General features: G+C 43.6%; 1 protein-coding gene across 3 annotated transcripts in view; it reads right to left on the bottom strand.

Annotated features, from left to right (window-relative positions):
• The window catches only part of LOC133349879 (gamma-aminobutyric acid receptor subunit gamma-2-like), a 162,330-nt gene extending 138,429 nt beyond the window's left edge, over positions 1–23,901 (bottom strand). The window contains exons 1-3 of one of the 3 annotated variants that reach the window (XM_061563703.1): positions 23,520–23,901; positions 22,094–22,715; positions 19,075–19,223 (exon numbers count right to left, since the gene is read on the bottom strand). In XM_061563703.1, the coding sequence (XP_061419687.1) occupies positions 19,075–19,223; positions 22,094–22,713 (769 nt within the window). In that variant the 5' untranslated portion in view covers positions 22,714–22,715; positions 23,520–23,901. Of the gene's footprint in view, positions 1–19,074; positions 19,224–22,093 lie in introns of all 3 variants that reach the window. The other 2 variants (XM_061563702.1, XM_061563701.1) reach the window with 2 other exon arrangements.
• Positions 23,902–24,289: the final 388 nt, after the last annotated feature.

The following is a 24,289-nucleotide window of genomic DNA, read 5'->3' as shown; positions in this document are numbered from 1 at the left end:
TTACTTTTCCATCTTCACATTCTCGTATGGCTCCCACTCATCCCCCATTCATTCAATCCATTCATCATCACCGACTGTCATCAATTTAGCTTTCACCGATTTAACGCATCATCATAAATTTGCCTATTGCTTCCTTCCATCTATTTCATTCACCTTGTCTCCACCACTACTAATTATGCACCTTGAATAAGGCGCTATATAAATTCGTTAAAGATAAGATAGTATCCACCAAAAATTTTCGCTACCGTTTCGCTAGGCCGGATTCCCCACATTACTCAATGGCGGCACGGAGCAGCGGGATGGACCTGGGGGCGTCTCGGCTCAGAAACAGGAGGCACGTGAATTGCAAAATGCCAAATGGATCCAATTTTCTACAAAGCGGCCCTCGCGTCGATGGGTAGAGACAGAACGACGGACACAAAATAGCCGCACGAATCAAGCGCAGAGCGGGAAGCAAGCCTGCAGGCCCTTGTCACGGAGGGGATATCCACGTTGTGTGAATATCCATACACTGTTATTTTAGTTTTTCTAGATGAGAAATCCGGCATTCTCACATCGATACCAAGCACTGGCATGCAAATGTGTGAATGTCAAGTGTGCAAATATACTATCAGTTAACTTCTCCCACACACACACGCACTCACACCTGCATCATCATCATTCTCAGCGGGAACAATGGAGTTGGAAAATCGAGCAAATGGGTTGCAAATGGTTTCACATTATTGAATGCGATTTGGCATATACTGCATACAACTGCAATATATGAACACAAAACACTGCATATTTTGAAATATATAGCATTGTTGTAACTCGGTATGTAATTATATATTTAAAAAGTTTTGGATTCCAATATATTGCACATGTACAGCTCTCTGTGTATCCACTGCTGAATCAGGGCCTCCCCATGCCACTGCAGTTAATGTGGGTTATTTGACCAATACTTTACCACTCTGGTCAGTGTGGGTTGGTCAAGGTGAGGGACACAGATGTAGGAGCATACAAGTACAGTGCAACAATGGATTTTACTGCACTGCCCTCTGCTGTCCACCACAGCACTGGAGGTTATAGCCTATAGCACCTGTCATGCATGGTGGTCGCCTATCCTAGCATGATCCAGACTTAACTCTGCTTCTGAAATCGGACAAGTTTAGACACGATAATTGGGTTTTTACCCTTCCATCTGGCAACAAAACTGACACCATTTTTACAAGGAGTCATGTTTGCATAGACCACAATACCTGCAGTCATAATGCAAAAAAAAACATAACTCTGATAATGTGCACTGTCCTTGAAGTTGATTAGTCCACACCCGAGACAGCTTTCCTTAGAGTCTAATCTCACATGGGTTGGACCAGATGACGCCAAAAGGCATAATATTGGAACAATCCGCAAAGCCATCACCCCAACCGTGAGGAAAGAGTCATCTGAAGATCAAACCAAAACTATCACCTTACCTTACATAGCAGGGATAACCAAAAATAATTCCAAAATCTTGAACAAACACAAGATTCAGGTCCGATTTAAACCAGTGCATAAAATTCGTGACCTCATCCCATCTGTGAAGGACAAGATTCCTGACATGCAATATCCCGGCGTCTACAAACTAAGCTGTATCTGCAGCAGCAGTTACATTGGGGAAACCAAACGACATGTCTCGGACCATGTTCGTGAACATAAGGCAGATCTGAAACACGGCAGGACCAATACTTCTGCTGTGGCTGATCATTATTTTAAGTGGCTGGCTCACGTGAAATTGATTTCTCTAAGACGATGGTACTTTGCAAGCTGACTGGCTATCAACAAAGATTCGTTCATGAAGCAAACCATACATACACAGATACAGACACAATTTAAAACCGAGACAACGGTTTTAACCAAGCAATCATTTGAAAGATGTCATCAACCACTTTGGGTCATGACTTGATTTGTGTTTTCTTGTCCACCTCCACCGTCAGCAGTGAGGGTGTATGGAGCGAGGTGCAATGCTTTGATTGGTGTAGACCTACTGCTGGTGTCGGAGCCTTCTCCAACATTAACATCAGCTACCCCGCCCATCTCTAAACCTTTATAAACAGCTCTTTGATTGATGTAGACCTACTGGCGGTGTCGGAGACATCTCTGACATTAACATTAGATGCCCCACCCATCTCTAAACCTTTATAAACAGCTTGCCCTCAGACGCTAACCTTCCTGTTCCTGATGACGACCGCTTGTGTTGCAACCGAAACGTCGGGATATTTCTATTATGTTTTATTCACTTTATTTTCATTTTTATTTTTATCATTTCATTGTTATTATTTTTTCTATCTACATGACTTTACCGAAAGAACCATATAATATAAACTAAAGTGGTTTATTTTACTTGGAAAAGCCAACTGAGCTATATAGCATTTTTTTCAGACACGACCTGGCCACAAATAATAGCTCAAAGAAGTGGCTTGTCATTATCAATAGACTAGAGTGAAGTACCCAGTGTCCCCCGGGCGTAAAAGATACACACATCGACTTGCAAACACACATACATCGACCCACACACACAAATACATCGACTTACACACACACATCGACTTAAACACTCACATCGACTTACACACACACATATCGACTTACACAACAACAACCGCCATTCGCCACTAAGTGGCGGTGACGTCACCACGACGCTTGTGCCAGGCCATGTGCACCTTGAGGCCACGTGAAGTGTCGAACGCCCGCTGGCAGGAGGTCATAGGGCAGACCCAGGTGCCACGGGTCGACTGACTGAGATGACCGAGACGACTGACTGATGCACCACCTGTGCGCGCTACTGTGCCAACTTGCTGTGCTTTAGACACCCGGCGCTTCGCTCATTGTTGTGAGCGTCGCTCCTCCGCCTCCTGTTGTTGTTGGAGGGTGACTGCCTCCAACTGCTCACTAGCGTCCTTTACGAGCCTCCTCCACAGAAGCCGATCTTGACACCGCTGGTACCAGTCATCGGCAAGTCCACTCAGCTCCACGTCCTCCTGTACCACATCACTCCATCTCTTCTCTAGCCTGTGCCACGCCCGTTTAGCCCTCTCGATCCGGCCGAACAAAAGCTGTTTAGGCATGCGGTGGCTGGGCATGCGGGCTACATGACCCAGCCAACGCAGCCTTGCCTGCCGGAGGAGCTCACCGATGGGACCTTGCCCAGATCTTTCAAGGATTTGTGAGCTCCTCATACAATCCAGCATGGTAAAACCCAGGATGGATCGAAAGGCAGGCCAGCCTAAATGTTCCATTAGGGGGTCCACGTTTCGCAAGCGTATAGAAGGGAGGGAATGACTGTGGCCCAGAAGACCTGAAGCTTCGTGCGGAGCGACAGACCAGGTAGCTTCCACACAGCGTTACGCAACCGATGAAAAGATAATGCCGCTCAACTGATACGGAGTGAGACCTCTGCTGTTAAACCGGAGCCAGTCATGAGAACACTGCCCAGGTATGGGAAACTCTCCACTCTCTCCACAACTGCCCTATCACCAATTGGGAGTTGTGGGGATGGAGTGTCCGATGGTACAAAATACCCAGGCAGGTGCTTAGTTTTGGTGGGGCTGATGGTAAGGCCCCACCTCTTTGTGACAAGCTCCCGGTTCAGCAGCAGCGCCTCCAACTCCTCCTCTGAGTGAGCAGCAATTACCAGATCATCGGCATACATAATGTGGTTGAGCAATAAGGACCCATCCCTTGACCGCACCCGGGCGCCGATTAGCCTCCCATTGTATCTGTACCGGATGGAAATTCCTCCGGTACAGCTATTGAAGGCTTAACGAACTACATGGTCGAAATAGATGTTAAATAATGTGGGAGCCAGAGGACATCCCTGTCTCACCCCAAGGTGTACAGGGAATGGCTCCGACTCTCGGCCACGTAGTTTTACCCAGGCCCGCTCACTATCATGAAGGAGTGAGATGCTTCTGTAGTTGTTACAGTCTGTGCAGTCCCCCTTCTTAAAGAGGGGGTCCACCAGGGCATACTTCGAATCCTGCGGAACCCGTCCAGTGGTCCAGACTGTTGTTATGATGTCATGTATGGCAGTCTGTGCACAAACGCCACCCGCCCTCAGCATTTCGCTTGGGAGATCATCTCTTCCCGGTGCACACAGCGACTCAAACACACACATCGACCTACACACACATCGACTCACACACACATACACACATCGACTTACACACACATACATATATCGACTCACACACACACGACTCACACACACAAACCTCGACTTAAACGCACACACATGGGCTTACACACATAGACTCACACACACATGGACTTACACACACACAGACTCACACACACATACATCAAATCACACACACAAGGACTCACACACACACATACATCGATCTACACACACACACACATCGACTCACACCCATCGATTCAGAGACATACATTGACTTACATACACACACACATCGTCTTACACACACACAAATGGACTCACACACACACATCGACTCAAACGCATACACATTGACTTACACACACAAACAAATTGACTCACACACACACATTGACACACACAAACAAATTTACTCTCACACACACACATTGACTCACACAAGCACACATTGACTCACACACACACATCGACTCACACAAATACGTTGACACACACACATCGACTCACACACATACATACATGGCCTCACACAAACATCTACTTACACACACACATGAACGTAGACACACACATGGACTTACACACACACATAGACTTACATACACACATCGACTCGCACACACACATCGACTTACACGGACACATCGACTTACACAGACAAACATTGACTTACGCACACACATCGACTTACACACACACATAGACTTACAAACACACATAGACTTATCGACTCACACACACACCGACTTACACACACACATGGACTTACACACACACACAAACAAATGGACGTATACACTAAAATGGACCCACGCACACATATCGACTAACACACACACATCAACTCACACACATATCGACTTACAAACACACATGGACTCACAAAGACACATCAACGCACACATGCATATCGACTCACACACACACATGGACTTAGACACACATTATTAGTTTAATATTCACTAACTTAATTTTTCTATATTTGTTGTCTACACACACACATTATTATTTTGATATTTACTAACTTAATTTCTAAATGAGTTTTTTTTATCCACGTGAGTTTAGCGAAAGAAGCAAGAATATAGTACTTACAGTAAGTGCCGTGGTGAGGAATAGACCCATACAGAACCCCAGGCCTCAACTAGATTGCCCCGCAGGCTGAGGTGGCACCTTGGCAGGCTGGGGCTGGGCTGCCATACCCCCCCCCCCCCCCGCTCTACAGTATCAGTACCTACAAAGTGTACAGTAGTATCTACCTAGTCTACATTGGTATCTACCCACTCTATAGTCGTATATACCGACTCTATAATAGTATATATCTACTCTACAATACAGTGAGGGAAAAAAGTATTTGATCCCCTGCTGATTTTGTATGTTTGCCCACTGACAAAGAAATGATCAGTCTATAATTTTAATGGTAGGTTTATTTGAACAGTGAGAGACAGAATAACAACAACAAAATCCAGAAAAACGCATGTCAAAAATGTTATAAATTGATTTGCATTTTAATGTGGGAAATAAGCATTTGACACCCTCTCAATCAGAAAGATTTCTGGCTCCCAGGTGTCTTTTATACATGTAACGAGCTGAGATTAGGAGCACACTCTTAAAGGGAGTGCTCCTAATCTCAACTTGTTACCTGTATAAAAGACACCTGCTCACAAAAGCAATCGATCAATCAAATTTCAAACTCTCCACCATGGCCAAGACCAAAGAGCTCTCCAAGGATGTCAGGAACAAGATTGTAGACCTACACAAGGCTGGAATGGGCTACAAGACCATCGCCAAGCAGCTTGGTGAGAAGGTGACATGAGTTGGTGCGATTATTCGCAAATGGAAGAAACACAAAAGAACTGTCAATCTCCCTCAGCCTGGGGCTCCATGCAAGATCTCACCTCATGGAGTTGCAATGATCATGAGAACGGTGAGGAATCAGCCTAGAACTACACAGGAGGATCTTGTCAATGATCTCAAGGCAGCTGGGACCATAGTCACCAAGAAAACAGTTGGTAACACACTACGCCGTGAAGGACTGAAATCCTGCAGCGCCCACAAGGTCCCCGTGCTCAAGAAAGCACATACACATGCCCGTCTGAAGTTTGCCAATGAATATCTGAATGATTCAGAGGACAACTGGGTGAAAGTGTTGTGGTCAGATGAGACCAAAATGGAGCTCTTTGGCATGAACTCAACTCGCCGTGTTTGGAGGAGGAGGAGGAATGCTGCCTATGACCCCAAGAACACCATCCCCACCGTCATACATGGAGGTGGAAACATTATGCTTTGGGGTGTTTTTCTGCTAAGGGGACAGGACAACTTCACCACATCAAATGGACGATGGACGGGGCCATGTACCATCAAATCTTGGGTGAGAACCTCCTTCCCTCAGCCAGGGCATTGAAAATGGGTCGTGGATGGGTATTCCAGCATGACAATGACCCAAAACACATGGCCAAGGCAACAAAGGAGTGGCTCAAGAAGAAGCACATTAATGCTGTTTCTTCCTGACCTGCTTTTTTTGCTTTAACCATCTACATGGCAGGGGCTCGGTCCCATTAGCTGCAGCCGCACTTTAACAACTCTGGCACCCCCCCCCCCCCCCTCTCAGCCAGTCTACATAACAAAGGCTCAGTCCTTTGTTATGTAAACTAGCCGTAGCTTCAGCCGCACCAACTTTACCATAATAATAAAAAACTCATATCCAAGGGCCTGCCCTGGCTCCTCCCCCACTCAACTGGTATATATACGGGGTCGGATCTCTTGGAATTTATCATTTACTTGATACAGCGAGCGTGCTGTGACGGTTCCACCTGAAGACGGAGGCTTGTTATGCCTCTGAAACGTCGTGATTTTTTTTATTTTATTCTAATTTTTTACCTACGTGACTTTACCGAAAAAAACCCAAGAATACGAATCCTTGCAGTCATGAAAGCTTCAAATCTAGAAGCACATTAAGGTCCTGGAGTGGCCTAGCCAGTCTCCAGACCTTAATCCCATAGAAAATCTGTGGAGGGAGCTGAAGATTCGAGTTGCCAAACGTCAGCCTCGAAACCTTAATGACTTGGAGAAGATCTGCAAAAAGGAGTGGGACAAAATCCCTCCTAAGATGTGTGCAAACCTGGTGGCCAACTACAAGAAACGTCTGACCTCTGTGATTGCCAGCAAGGTTTTTGCCACCAAGTACTAAGTCATGTTTTGCAGAGGGGTCAAATACTTATTTCCCTCATTAAAATGCAAATCAATTTATACAATTTTTGACATGCGTTTTTCTGGATTTTGTTGTTATTCTGTCTCTCACTGTTCAAATAAACCTACTATTAAAATTATAGACTGATCATTTCTTTGTCATTGGGCAAACGTACAAAATCAGCAGGGGATCAAATACTTTTTTCCCTCACTGTAGTACTCACTTCACAGAGTGTAGTGGTGAGGCCTAGTCCCGTGCAAAGCCCTGGCCTCGCCTAGATTTTCCAGCCGGCTGGGTTGGCACCTTGGCAGGCTGGGGCTGGGCTGCTATACCCCCCCCCCACCATCCTGCTGCCCGCTCTACAGTAATAGTACGTAAGCTTTATAGTAGTAATTGCACACATTGGGGTGGGGTGGGGGACACACAAAGAATGTACCTCAGGTCTTGTGTTTTTTTGTTGCATTTTTAACGCGAATAAGAATCCCCTCTATCGAATGTGTGTGCGTCGCTCGGGGCACACATGCACAGATGCGTGCTTTGGTGTGCGCTCGGAGGCGCAACGTAATAAATAAACAACAAAAAACAGCACTAGATCGCTAATTCAAGGACTTTAAAGGTGATGGACGCGAAATCGGAATAGCGCTGGCTCACCACGGGGCTTATGCCGTTCTACCTGGGTACTTTTTTTTAAACGTTAACCCACGGTTCGCGAGCCCAATCCCTCGCAAGTGTCAGCCACACGCAGACAGACGGAGAGACATATAGGCAAAAATGCCTTTTATACTCAAATGCATGTTGATTCTAAATGTGTAGGGGAAAATCGGAGGACCTGCAGTTACTCCTGAGATAAAAAAAATACCATTTATCTCAGGAGTAACTGACAAACTCGCCCGTGTTTTGCAAAAGCAAAACATTACAGTAAGATTTGGTACAGTACACAAAACTCAACAACTAGTAACGTGCACTAAAGACGAATTACCTAAATTATCAACAAAAGGTGTATATCGGATTAATTGTGTATGTGGCAGATGCTATATTGGACAGACAGGGCGTAACGTTAGTGTAAGACTAAAAGAACACCAGAGAAATATTAAACTATCGCAAACACAACTGTCGGCAGTGGCAGAACATGCATGCCAACAGGGACACTCAATTGATTTTGACAACGTTGAAGTGTTGTGTAAAACTAGTTACTACTGGCAAAGACTAATTAGAGAATCGATTGAAATTGAGAGAAACAGAAATAACTTTAATCGCTCAGACAGCTACAGGCTTAGTGCGGCCTGGAAGCATATTATTAAATAAGATACATTACAATTCCTTATAAGGGAAACAAACACTAACCGATTACTAATGTAGCATAATCACAATAAAACACATAACAAATGATTACTAATCTACAACTTGCATCGTAACAATAGCCTGATTACTAATCTAGTATATAATTACATTCACTCCCCCCTTGAATCTTTGCACCTGATGAGTTAATGATGACGTCACCCTGCTGCTGCTCTATATAAGAACGGGAAACACAGCAGAGCCTCACCATTCTGGCGAATTGCCCGATGATGCTGGATGCAATTACCAGCGAAACGTCGTACTCAAATTGTAAATTGTTGTGGTTTCACGCTTCAACACACCGGTGGGCTAAAGCAGTGAACCAATTGTCTTTTGTCAACGTGACACTTTTTTACTGATTGGCCGTGTCGGGTGGTGGAGGGTTACGGCACATTTATAAATAACGCGATCTAAACCCAAAAACGTTGATTATGAATAATATTGGTCGCGAAAGCCTACGTGTTAAACTAAGAATCAGCCAACCATTCTTTGCTACTTCGACCATGACTGATCTCTCACCAGTGACAGTCCCTCCACGAATATATGAAGTAACTTCAACCAACACCCTGAAAGTTACATAAAATATATACCCGTTAAAGATACATATTACATATACAGTTTAGTAACACATGACATATGAAACACAGGTGGTGGAGGTTTGAGTTCGCTGGATGTGGAAGCTGAAACGTTTATTTGTTAAATAAATGTTAAATAAAAACAAGCCAGCACTATCAGCATTAAATCGAGACCACGTGGGGCAGGTTCAAGGAGACGTCCATATATGACGTCACGCGATTTTGGACGATTTTTAACCCCCCCCCCCTTCATCACACGGCGTCATAAAAAGTCAGACCCCCCCCCCCTCAAATATTACGTCACAAAGCTCTGCCCCCCCCCCAAATAAAACATGCTTCAAATCACTTTAAACTATTGTCATTGTAGTTAATGTACCGCTGCACTCTGATGTTGTAGGAGAAAACATTATTATGAAGTCTATTTAATTAAGTAGAACGTGTTGTCTATATTTATTTAAAGTTGCGCATTTTGATGACGTCACACATCGTCGCAAATGTCTGTTCCCCCCCCTAGGTGCGTGACGTCATTTATGGACGGCCCCCAAGTGCACGGTTTACCAAATTCAATACAACAGATACATAAGTAAGTTTAGAATTGCGAGTGCACAAACGCATGGCAATTGTAATTATTGCAATGGTCGGCGATATAATATTTTAGTTTTTTTTTACTCAAGAACCCAGAACACGGACATCACAGAGCGAGATACTGTAAAGGGTGCTATATAAATCCTAAATAGAGTAGAATAGAATGTCATCGAACCCGTAACAAACACATTCCTGCAGAGGGAGCTGGTAGGAACGTTGAGTTGCTCGGTCAATGGGCAGGGTCAACGGCGGCGTGGTGTATTCCGCAAATATGGCCGACTGTGAGGGCGGGCACAAGCCGGCGTGAGTAGGTTAAACGTTGAGTTTTATAAGGGCACCACGGGGTGACCAACCCCTCCCCACCCAGCCCCATCCCTCCCACCCAGCCCCACCCTCCCCTCCCCACCCAGCCCCTCCCCACCCTCCCCCAGTGCAAATTCCGCCTCTGTGACTGTCCCCACTCAAAATAAAAATATATATTTATCCCACACAACCACAGCCTGCAGCGTCCCCAAAGAACCACAGCGTGCGGCGGCCCCAAACAACCACAGCGTGCGGCGGCCCCAAACAACCACAGCCTGCGGTGGCCCCCAACAGACTGGTCAAGTAAATCATTACGATCCACTAGCACAGCGTGCGGTGGGCCTTCATCCAGCAGTGGATTTAAGCACCAAAAAAACTCGAGTACTAATGTAATGGACAGAGCACGGCTCTCCCTCAGGGCCCCCGAATTGTGGCCGTGATCTTACTGCTTCTCGGGCCTCCGAGGTGCGGGGTGCACCACAACACGAAGTGGGCAGCTCGCGGTCACGTAACACACTTCAACCAATCCGGGGGCGTTAATCACAGTCCCCTCTCCACCCAGCCCCACCCCTCCCATTTTTGGATGCACGACGGACTGACAGACACAATAATCCCCTGTGGGCTTGTGTAACCAGGAGGTTCCTACCAGTATAACACCCTGGAATAGGTGGCCGTCTGGAGGCACTTGGGCTCACTGCCCTAACAGAGTAGGCGGCAACGATTGGGAGCAGCAGATTAATGGGGGTGGGGGGTCAGCGATAGCAACTTACACTTCCTAGTCATCATTATATAAAGTATTTCAAATTTGCCACGCAATTTCAGCGTGCATGTTTTCGCCGTGTTGTACCGCATGCAGCTTCATTTTGTGAGCGAACCGCGTTCCGGTCGAGATTTTGGGTATATTTTTACGTGATTTGTTGTTGTACGGTAGCCCTCTTTGCCTTACCCCAAAATCCGGTATACTTGAGTCGTACGGTATTAAACCATGTTGTAAATCCATATACAATCTTGAGTTATGTAAACAATGAAAACAATCTTCTGCACTAGCCGCAATGCACTGTGGATGCATGTTTTCACATTGCCTGCTATAACCAAGCCGATTAGTACTTGAACCAATCAAGTCGTGAATCCAGTTTCCTTGATTTAAAGGTTCATGTTTCTGATCGTGAGATAAGTTGCCTTGCGGATTTAAGGTTTAAGTCTATTTTGCTTGAGAAGTTCGTTCATCTTTTAAATGTTTTTTTTATTATAAACTAAACTATATATTTTTTTTCATTTTACCAGGTAAAGCTATATAGCTCTTTTTTAGAAGTCACCTAGCTTAAACGCATGTTTGCAAACGTGGAGGGAAAAACCAGGGGACCCGGAGGAAAATCCATGCAACCACGGGGAGAGTGACATGTAAATTCAAAATTTACAGCAGGCGTCAGGGGTCGGGATCGAACCCACAACCTCCTGCATACCAGGCGAGGGATTTAACATCTCGCCACCGCGGTGGGAGAAGCCCGATACTGAGCATGAACCGCGACGTGGGATGAGGTTGGGGGGGATTACAGAAATGCCATGGGCATAGGTCCTAACGTGAATTCAGAGGAAGGAATAAAGTTGGGCTCGATGCCCCACCGAGTGGGGACCAAGTGTGGGAGTAGACGGAGTGGGTTGGAGAGAAGAGGGGGGGGGGGATAAATTATTGTTGACTTCAGAACATCCCTTTTTGTCACTGGGAGTCATATAATGCACTGCCATTCATTCCAGCAGCTGTGACCACTTGAAATCCTTCAGGGATTATCTTTACATAATTTCTCGTCTGTCCAGCTGTAACAGGCATACACTATTCTAACTATGAGAAAGTAAATCCTTCTGTCATATCTCTGCTGTGAAGAAAAGCCATTGCCTGAGGCGTATTTTTTTCTATTATAGGCAGGGAAAGGTGAATGAGGTGATCTTTTTAGTAGTACAGTAATCCCTCGCCACTTCGCGGTTCAAGTTTCGCGGCCTCAGTGCATCGCGGATTTTTCAAAAATATTCATCGAAAAATAAAAATTCAAAAATACCGCCATATCGGCAGCCGTATTGCGGAAATCAGCGTTGTTTCATCGTGATGCGTGAGAGAAACGGTTTCCCAGGATGCCAGACAAAGAGAGAAACTCTCTCAGAGGCTTTGTACATACTGTACCCACGGGCACTCAGACAAGGCACGTGATTGGTTCCCGGCGCGAGATCGACGAATGAGAGCACGAGTGGATGTACAGTATCCCGTGAGCTGATTGGCTGCGCGAGAGAGAGTGAATGTATAATATTAAGGTTTTATAATTAAATAGATTTAAGTAAAATATATGTGAGTGAGTGAATGTATAATATGAAGGTTTTATAATTAAATAGATTTAAGTAAAATATATATCTTCTTGGTTCTTTCAGTAAAGTCACGTAGAAGGGAAGTAATAAAATAATAAAAATAAAACATAATAAAATAATTCTCACGACGTTTCGGCCACAACGCAAGCAGCCGTCCTCAGGTGAAGAATGAAACACCACCAAGCTTGGAGCGTATATTTAAGCTGGGTTGGAGGGGGGGGAAGAAGAGCGCCTTGACAAAATAATTTGCATATCAAGAGGAATTTAGCATATGGAAAATGCGTAGGAGGTGGGCGGGGGGTTTCAAATTAATATTATGCCCGTGCATTATGCAGGATTAGCAGCATCAAAGGGAGGGGGAAGGGGGGTAGCATTAACAAAGGAAAGGAATGTTAATAGTATGTAGCTGCAGTTACTAAACAACCGCGTAAAAAACTAAAGTATAAACTACATAAACAACTAAAGTATGAACTACATAGCATCATCAGTATACTTACTATACTCTACAATAAGCTGAGTTACTAACAGTAAGTAATACATTACAATTCTACGTCGTAAAAATTATATAATATGCTTCCATCTAAACTTTATTCTCTTACATCACACGAGTCTACACCGTACTATATACTGCCATAGACAAACCCAACATTAAATTATATACTGTATTCATTCTTCACCTGAGGACAGCTGCTTGTGTTGTGGCCGAAACGTCGTGAGAATAATTTTATTATGTTTTATTTTTATTATTTTATTACTTCCCTTCTACGTGACTTTACCGAAAGAACCAAGAAGATGAATCCCTGCAGTCACAAAAGCTTTAAATCGAAATAAAATATATATATAAAGTATAAATATACATTTCGATTTAAAGCTTTCGTGACTGCAGGGATTAATCTTCTTGGTTCTTTCGGTAAAGTCACGTACATATTTTAAACATTCTGGTACCCACACACACATATACGGAAATTCCTAGGGGGCCAATCCTACTTCGCGGATTTTCACCTATCGCGAGGGGTTCCAGTCCCCATTAACCGCGATAAACGAGGGATCACTGTATACATATATAGTGACACTATTATTGCTCTTTGAACGTGCAAAAAATCCAGAAAAGCATATTATATATTTATCCATATATCTCTCCACATTCAGAAATCATAGTACTCTTTATGTTACCAATCATGTGGAGAGACAGATATAGGAAGGAGACTGCTAGTTTGTTATTTATATTCTCTGCAACAATGCAAACCATTATTTTGTGCTATGTGCAATATAATTTTGCGTTGAAGTAAGATACGTGTCTTAAAGTTAGGATCTTTGCCTTAAATACCTGCTGATGAGACACTGTTAGATCAGAACTCTGTGTGTATGTTGAACTTCGTTTGCACCATACATAGCCAACCGTGTTAATCGGAGGTGTGGGCGAAAGACAACAAACTAAACACAAAAGCAGTTCTAGATAAATAAATATAAATGCATTGTTAAACCAGCGACCACCCGAGAATGGCCAATTAGTAAAGTTTGTCACGTAAACAAAACATGCTAATTAGTTACTAGTTCAGCACACCAGTGAGTTAGAGAGTGAAGAAAGACCCAAATAATATGTACAATTCGAGTATGACGTTTCACCGGGAATTCGTTTTCAAATCTCAATTGAATAGTACATAACTCTAGTAGATTCCTAATAAAATAAACTTTACATTCATCTCCCAGTTTTCTATAAACCTCAAATCTAAAACCAAGAATAGTTGTGAATAAAACTGCGAAAATAAAACAATAATGGGATACACAGCATTGCCCAACCTCAAGATTTACTGAAACTCTCATGGCCTGTGTCGCAGTCATGGAAATGAAACCAATTGCTATGGTTCATTAAAGCAACGCGAACGACATGGAAAGCCATTTCAAATGCTCCGTTTAAACACACACAACCTCAAATATTTTACAATGGTTGAATGCCAGTTCAGTGTTCTGACTGATCATGTGTTAAAAATCAGCAGACAGCAACCCCAAAATTACACCTGATCCTCAATTTTAGCGAGTTTGTCGTCTCAGCTTGGTAACAAATGACTGCACAAAAACAACATTACATTTGCACTTTTTCATACCCAATTTGGCCTTTCTCAGGTTTAAGAATGAATGTTTCCAATAGATAATGATCACTTACTCAACTGCAGAGTGAAACGTCATATTCCTGAGTCTGCAATACATTAGATGCTTGGTGAATGTGTGGTGACGGGTCGTTTTCAGCAGTGGAGTTTCAAACAGGAGATTGCCTTTGTCCTGTGCTTGCCGATAGTATAATTGGGATATACCGGAATTGGTGAAAACTTCGATTTAAAGCTTTCGTGACTGCAGGGATTCATCTTCTTGGTTCTTTCGGTAAAGTCACGTAGAATTGAAATATTTTTTTATTTCAATTCTACGTGACTTTACCGAAAGAACCAAGAAGATGGTGAAAACTTAATGAAATCACAAACATATGACTCGCCAACTACAGCGCTTTCCTACTCGAGATGTTAACTGCCTCGACTGGTATGTAGGAGGTCGTGGGTTCAATTACAATCCTGACGCATGTATATTTAGAATTTGCATGTTCTCCCCGTGTTCGCGTGGATTTTTTTCGGGTCCTCCAATTTTCCACTCCACATTTAGAAACATGTATTTAGAGTATTTAGCTGCTATAAATTTCCACATGATAAGCCATCTTCGCTGAGCTCTCTTTTGTGACCAGGTTGCTTCCAAAATAGAGCTATATAGCTCAGTGGCCCTTATCTTGTAACAAAACAATTGTTGATAGTTTTATAGTTTACTCTGCAAAGATCTACCCAATGGAAAACTTTACCAGAGTATGTAGCCCACCACAACAGGGGCACTTTAAAACTCCGTGCAGTATTTAAAAGTTGGACATGTTATTAGCATATAAGGCATATGATGGCACCAGCTGAGTGCTGAATTCCCGATCGGGTGATTGCCAACCTACAGCACTCAAAGCACAAACGGATGACGGCCCCCACTTCCTCCACGTCGTTCATGGCATCTTTTTCACCATACTTCACCAGGCTGGTCACTTTGGGTTTACTTTTTTTTTAACCAGGTAAGGCCCCACTGAGTTATATAGCTCTTTTTCATAACCTGGCCAAAAATGATAGCTCAACGAAGTAGCTTATCACGTTGTAAGTAATAACAGCAGCCAAATTCTCTGATGAAGGGGAGTGGGGAGGGCATGACTGCTTCCAATATCACTTGCCACTGATGTTAGCCGTGGCCAGGAATCGAACTAGAGTCACCGCGATCATCTACAGCGTGTTTATCCAATGAATAGTCTTAGAGTTCAAACATTTAGCTTAACTTTGTTAGGCTACAACAGTGGTTGTCTTATGATGGACTGGCTCACTAAAGCAAGGTGGAATTTCCGTGAATGGACAAGCCCAATGGCAGGGAACCTCACTGTCAATATATTGATCTTTGACTTTTGCACAATTTCCAATGTCATTTTTTTTTAAGAATAATTTTCTGTCATACCACACACAGGAACATTGTTCCAATTGCTTTCACACTTATTGTGCTCACTTCATTAAACAATAATTATATATAGATGAATATCTTTTCTTAACCTACATAAAATTAGCAGATGTGTGTAATATATAGATTTGCTAAACGGCATATACGGCATGTATTTTGACACACACTTATAATTTAAACTACTTAACAACAGGACATATACACTTTGCTAAAAAGTGCTGTATGTTTGTGGTCACAAGGAAATTGCATTTACAATAAAAAAGATCATCAGCCAATTTCTATTCACTGCTGGATAAAGCCCCTAACCCAAAGCTGTTGATATCTCTCACAGCGCCCTGATGCAACAATCAATGTAGCTGCCGCACAAGAGCTGAGTCCTCATGGTGCAACGAGCTGAGTCTTAAAGGTTTTTGGCGAGCCATCGAACACAAACACGGTCACTGCATCGCGCCTTTTTTCAGATGTGCTTCTGCAGCAGTCTGGAACGCTCTTGCTTCCGATATTAGGAAGAGACTGCAGCTATGCACTGTCAAATCTATATTGAAAACTCATTTGTTTAGAACTGCTTTTCTCGTGTTTAGTATATTGTCCTTCCCCCCGGACCTCTCAGCACGGTTGGCTACGTACGGTGTGAAAAAAGATCAACATACATACATACATACGAATACAGTTCCTGGCGGAGAGATCAGAATGAGGCATTTCGTCATCTTCAATCGGCGGCGCGCATGCAGGAGCGAGACCGATTGTTGTAATGCAGGATCATGGGAAATGGCGAAGGCTAGGGGGGGGCCTTCATCCGGCAGCAGATAGATAATGGCTGGTGATGATTTCCTGTTACTTGGTTTAGCAGGACGGAATTGATTTTTTTATCAATATTTTCACGTCTGGCACTAAAGAGGGAGGCAATGCTTTGAAAACCTGATTTTGTCTTCCCATAATTATCAATACCTAGAATGTCTCATAAAAGCAACAATCTAAAAAGATGTCAAATAAGGGACTGTGGGAGCATGGGAATATGTAGCATACCGTTTTATTGAATACCATGAATATACAAACAAATTTGCTTTCTCGTCAAGGTTGTTCATAAATAAGTCTCCATGCGGTGGCTTGAGAAAGGACACCAAATGATGTGACTAAGCTAATGTATTCCTAAGCTTTACATCGTTGGTCATCCACAAGAATTGAGCAGCATTTAGTTGCATTTCAATAGAGCTCCTTCCAACATTGTTCAAAAACAGGGAACTACTAAAAAATACTGTAAAATGCTGTGTTTCATTCAGACGCTGTCTCTCCGACAGACCTGGTCTTCACCTGAGGACGGCTGCTTGCGTTGTGGCCGAAACGTCGTGAGAATTATTTTATTGTGTTTTATTTTTATTATTTTATTATTTCCCTTCTACGTGACTTTACCGAAAGAACCAATAAGATGAATCCCTGCATTCACGAAAGCTTTAAACCGAAATATAAAATGCTGCTCAAATTTTATGTATATATTTTGCGGTTGGTTGCTGACATGGCAGACTATTCTGAGACTGGGACAATGTCTCAATCTAAATAAAAACCTTACTGAAAGAAATCGGATTGAAATAATCGAATATTTATTTTGAGAAAAATATATCTATTTTCCATGGAGAGGCCTTCACCAACACAAATAATTAGAATCAATATCACTTACAAAGGATATGACACAAATACGTGAAAATTACACGTAAATAATTAAAGGAAGTCTATGATTAATAAAAATCTATTCTCCAGTGGCATGCAGGTGGAGAGGATGAAATCACACTAGGATGGAGACAGGCTTTCCACCTTTTACACTACAGGCAAAAGTCCAGAAATGTTTTTCAGTCAGCCCAGGTCTAATATCAAAATTGTGCAGTACATTGCAATAAAGTTCAACACAGTAAGAGAGACCATATCCCATTACAAATCAATACCTGCCACCCAAACACAGATGCCAAATCCCAGACTGCCCAGGTCAAATTTGGGTTAAACCTGAGCAGGTGGCAAACCGAGATAGAACCTTTGTAGGGCCTCTATCTGCAGGTAAGCAGGTGCCTGTAAGAGACACTACGACAGCCAGGTCGCTGTCCTGTTTGTACAAAGTTGCGAGTGTTAGCCTCGCATCTGCATCACTGCTTTTCTCCAAGTGCTCTGATATCCTCCAATATTACAACAAAATATTCAAGTAAAGAAGCAATTGACTAAAAGTCACAAGCAGAACCCCATTGAGAAAGGGCATTGCAACTCTGGTTTTCCTTGGTAAAAAAATATGTTTGCTATGACTCAAAAAGCAACAGAGAACAAATAAATCGCACTGAAGAATAATACATATTTATACCATACTCACTTTAATAACAAGGGGAAAAAATCAACTGCATTTCAGCAAAATGTCACAAAAGGAGTGATGAATAAATTTCAAACCTGATTATAAAATGACAACCAAGCAAACAATACAGGGGACAACCAAAGTGGAAATGGATTGGTCAAATCGACTCATTTGTAAAGAAGATGGACTTAAACTACAAAAGACTGGCATCGACATAAATGAGCATTCGAATATTTTGGATAGATATCGTACAATGACAATGCTGATATTTGTGGATATAAACCCGGGGTGTGTAGACGCTTGTGGATGACACTTGAGAAACATGGCGCATTACCCTCTGCTCATCCATAATACAACGTGAGCTTTATTACATCATGGTGCTATTCAATTATGTTTATTTAAAATTGGTAATTACCATCACTTTAATAAAACATATAATTAACTTAAGTACGCAATAAAGTACAAAGATAACTTAAAATATTTGTTTCATAAGCATATGTAATATTCCCTCTTGAAATTCCCAGGTGGCAAGTATATTTTGCCACAAGGGCAAGTAATTACGTAAATAAACTATCTCTCCAAATAACAGATTTTCATATTGCCATGAATTTTTGGCCAATATTGCCAACAAAGTACATTTGAATGTCCCACACTGCACATGTTACCCGAGTCACAGCAAATTTTCAGTGGGTGGGCGAGTGCAGATGGTGAAAATGTATCTGTAAAAGCGAGAACTTACTGCCGATGTCCGGTCTCAGATTGTTATCGTAGCCTTCCAGAAGCGTGTTGAGAATTTGGGTGACGTCGCTTTCGTAGACTTTGGGGGCCAGGACCCATGTCTTGTTAGCGTTCATATCCTGGAAATCATCCTCTTCAATCTTGCCAGCGCTACAACCAATTACACAAAAGGCATAATATAGCAAACTGGGTGATGCAAGCTTTTAATATCACTAAAATCACTCCACACCATTAGAATGCCCTCCCCACACAAACCAACACAAAATCAAACCATATCCCACTTCCACATGTCATGATCTACACACGACATCCGCTATGCATCCGCTGTACTTTTAAAGATGTTCTGCTTAATGTTGCCTATTCACCAGAGCCAATGCATTATTAAATGACTCAAAGGATGCATGGTGCCGCCCATGTGAAAATGGTTCATGATTTGTTTCGTACTTCCGCACCCCATCCACATGCTCAATATCTGTCTCCCGCAATATTTTACACATGGCTTGCGGGGGACGTGTAATCAAACAACACACCGTTTATATATACACATATCGAGTGATAATTGACGTGATGTAAAACACGTAAAACAAAATGACACGGGACAATAAACAGCCACATTTGACCTAATGTTAGATGTAAAGTATCACGCAAAGGAAATTAAGTGATTAGGAGAGTCAATGACCCTGACTAAGACACCTACAGAGTGTCCAATAAAAGTAATCAAATCGTTTCTTTTTCGATATTTCAATTCCCTTTTATGGATGAACAGTGGTACTCTTGCCACCGGGTGCCAGCAGTGGTTGCCCTTAGCAAAGACTTGTCCCTGCCAGAGGAATGAGGAATTACCACCACTGGCTCGGGTTTGCCATTTGAGATTTGTGGTGTCCAATGTTTGAGAATGGGCAGAAGTTTACCGAGTTATATATATTTTTGCCACTTTGTAGCTGAAATGAATTCCAAGTGAAGGACGACATGAGACAGAATGGCAAGCTAAAGATGGGAGGGACCAAAGATGGATGACATGATGGCATCTCCAAAGAGCAGACAGGGCGACAAAATCAAAATGAGTAACCGGAGTTTACAGAATTATCGGCATTATTCAGAAAGAAAAAAACCGTAATGATATGCAGTATTCAGGTTCAAGTCTCCATATATATACTTGGAATTCTGGGAATTATGAGCTTTGAATTAGAAACAAGGCGAAACTGTGTTCCTATTAATTTCACGAAAAACAAAAACAATGAACCATACTTGCGTGGAAAACATTGCATTTTAATGCGAAATCCCATGTTCACGGTGGCACATGGAATCTCCAGAAAAATGAAATTAATCATACGCTGCCCAGACGTTCACCATCGTTGGTTCAAGTAATCCTGACTGCTGGTGAGACGCTCAATTTTGAAACCGGTCCACAGTTTTGCACGTGTTGAACCAAGGCTGCTGAAATTACGCACTCCCAAAAGACAGTGCAGCTGATGGGATGTGCAAAAATATTTACGGCTACTTTTTTTTACGCGGTAGGTCAGATACGAGGAGGAGAATTGTTTGCTTGTTCGCACTACAACACTGGGACTGTGCCACGAGCACGTCACTCTGCGCTGTAGTAGAATTGCCAGAGAATACCATGAGCTCTTCTGTACATTATACTTCAATGGTTATTGGAATATTGGCGACATCTTGGCGAGGACTTGGTCTGAAATGCCTTGTGATCACTCCCTTTTTTCATCATTATATATTTATTTTTTATCATTGCATGCCTAATCCCCCAAAAATGCTTTTCTCTTCCAGCCAATTACTGTGCCTCAATTTGGTGGGTTTTTTCTCTCCAATTTCTACCGTTAATATGGGTAGATTAAATTCCACCGAAATAAGACTTTCATTTATAAACGGACGTGCACAATGTACTGCTAGCCTGGCCCTTTTCTCATAATATGGCAGGCACCACATAATACATACCAGGAATCCCAAAGAATGTATGCGGCCATCACATACAGTGTTATGTAAAGGCTTAAAGCACATCTGTACCACAGCAAAACTGTTGATGAACAATTTTTCTCCCCCATTAAATAAATAGGCACACCAATGAAAGCCCTGTTTTTTTTTCATTCAAATCTCACAATGGAATGTCCACTTGAGTGATCCAATTCAAATCTAATCACGGTCATCGCAGCACAATAATGCACGATTCCTTACGAGCGCCAGGCTACATGTGAAGCTCTTCTCTATAAATTGTTTATAAAATACAATACCGAGTCACATCTACGAAAGACAATGCACATATGCCAAAAAACATATACACTTTTGTTTCTTTCAACGTTTTTTTTTTACATAGAATTATATTCACAGTCCTTCGTTAATCAACTGCAGGATGAAAGCCTCGCAGCATCGCGTGCCAGTTGCCCATACTTCACAGCACGCTGTCCAGTGCGGGGTTGTTGGGCACCACCAGTTCTGATATTGCTCACCACTGATATTAGCCACGGCCCAAAATCGAGCTAAGGCCACCGAGTTCAAATCGCAGTGTGATAACCACCGCAACCCCCCCTACAACCCGTTAGATTACACGACGCTGAAATTCCCAGATTGTTCCTGCAGAGTTGGTGACAATGATAACGCCGTTGAATGTCAATTCATGTCAATGTGGTAAAACAATGATCAGATTTCCCTCCATACACGCGTCCTGTGAGCAGTGCCCCAGCGTGCACACACACAACATGACCACTGCAAACGCTGCCATTCATGTGTACCATGTGTACCGTATATCACACACACGCGCACACACACACACTCATGCATGCACCACGGATACGACTGCCGCCATTCCCACGCAGTGTATTACAGCATCTCCCGATTTCAATTCAGAATAATGACGATGAGCCATCGTGATGGCAGCACTAATGATGAGCGTCAGGGTTATGGATGTAGACTGGCGATGGATGACTCGCTCCTGTGAGAGAAAGAGGAAAGAGGGGGGGGGGGGGGATCGTGAATGTGAATGGAATACGGCGGCATGGCATCCTCACCAGGCGTGCAGAGACAGCAGCATGAGAGCCAAGAGAAGAACGCGCCTCGACAGCCGGGGAGGAACCGCAGCCATTCGCGACGCCACGGTGGGGGAAACCCCGGCGACATCCACCACCTCCTCCCTCTTCTCCTCCTCCTGTAGCATCGTCGTCGTCTTCTCCCTCTCCTTTATTATTCTCTTCCCCTCCTCTTTGTCCTGCCGGGCTGGCGGGGCCGGGAGAATGGGCTGCCACTCCGTGTAGTCGGTGCGGCCCCAGAATATAAATGCAGGACACTGCTGCTGTTGAGGAGGATGATGATGTTGTTGAAGAAGCTGCTGCTGCTGATGATGATGATGATTCTGCTGCTCCTCTCGAACAGGTCTCCGTCGATCCTGCTTCCAAATCTGCTGCAAGTCTTGGCGATTGTATTGATGGTATTTTTCATGATGGTGATATTGGTGGTGATGGTGGTGGTCGTGATTGTGGTGGTGGTGGCCGTGATGGTCGTGAAGCTGCTGCTGGTGCTGCTGCTGTTGCTGATTGTGACGACGGCGGCGCTGGATCTTGGTCCATCCCGGAGGCTCCCGCATGCCGACAGACCCGGGCCGCCACCCCGACACCAGCCGAAGCGCCATCATCACTGTCATCACAGCCCGGCCATCACAGGCAGAGACAGCCGGCTCCAAGCCACATGCACACCCAGCAGCAGCAACAACAGCTACCAATTGTACCCAGAGATTATTTAATTATTACTCCTACTATGATTCTAGAGCCCTGCTATATATTTAATGATTGCTGACGTTTAATATAACGATACACCCTGTATCGCTCTATTCATGCAATGTTGTTACATGCGTACAATTTGGTGATTATTCTTATTTGTTTAAATGTTTTACGATTGCCACTCCTTTTGCGAAATTATTTAATGTTCAATTATTAATCACGGGTTTTCATCTACGCCACCGGGAGTAGGCTTTATTCATATTTGAGATATATATTATTATTTAACACATACCATTAAAGCCTGTAGCCTCCTCCATCAATTCGACCGAATTGTGCATTCTAAGACAACCTAAACTGTTGTTGTGTCATTTAATTACAATTGCATTATTCCAACCATTGCCCCCCCCCCCTTTTTTTGCCTATCTTCTGAACAAACTACCTTCTATTGTTGTATCCTGTGGACTGACGGTTTTATCTGCGCCGCCGATACCCGGTGGGAATGGGGGGGTAGGGGTGGGGTGCTGAGAGGATGGAGCGGGGTGACAGGGCTTGCGATGAGGAGGAGGGAGGGGTTGATGGGCTGATTTTTAGGATAAAAAGAAAGGAAAATAACACCGATAATAACGAATAGAAATACAGCAAGCGCAGGGAAAGGAGAGAGATGGAGCGAGAGCAAGCGCGGCTAACCTAAAAATTCTGCAATAAGTGCTGGCGCGCCTACCGGCATACAAATTATCCACGCGAACCCTTTATTTGTTTAATTCCTCGCCAAAATCGCAACTCGCATTGACGCGACGATCGAATGGTATATATAACCAAACGGAACAAAATTGTCAAGGCGCGTTCCCTGAAGGAAGAAAAACTAAAATGGAGAAAGAATAAAAAAAATTGGCGTAATTGGAAAAACAATTTGAGAAAAAAAAATAAACGGTTAAAAAGAGGGGAGAGGTAAAGAGCGATAAGAAGAGACGACGACGACTCCCGCTGCTTGGTGTTTTTTGGCTCGCGTCGCGCGGTGGACGGAGACGGCGGCCGCATCGGCTCTCTGTGCGCTCCGGGAGGAGGAGGAGCGGGAGGAGGAGGAGAGGTGGTGGTGGAGGAGGAGGAGCGGGAACGTGGAGGAGGAGACCCCACGCGGCGCGGCCGGCATCTGCTCGTGACATCACGCGTGCTGACGTCACGTCGGTCACCATCAGCACCATCAGCACCATCACCACTACCACCACTAAAACCAGTAGCATCAGCACCATCACCACTACCACCACACTACCATCACTCAAACCAGTATCATCAGCACCATCACCACTACCACCACACTCCCACCACTCAAACCAGTATCAGCACCATCACCACTACCACCACAGTACCACCATTCAAACCAGTATCATCAGCATCATAACCATGACCACCACAGCACAACTAAAAACCAGTATCAGCACTATCACCACTACCACCACACTACCACCTCAAATCAAACCAGTATCATGAGCA

This window comes from Lethenteron reissneri, chromosome 32, assembly GCF_015708825.2.
Source record: "Lethenteron reissneri isolate LAM-NWPU_2019-01 chromosome 32, ASM1570882v1, whole genome shotgun sequence".
Classification (NCBI taxonomy): Eukaryota; Metazoa; Chordata; class Hyperoartia; order Petromyzontiformes; family Petromyzontidae; genus Lethenteron; species Lethenteron reissneri.
This window is presented reverse-complemented; position numbering and strand designations above follow the sequence as displayed.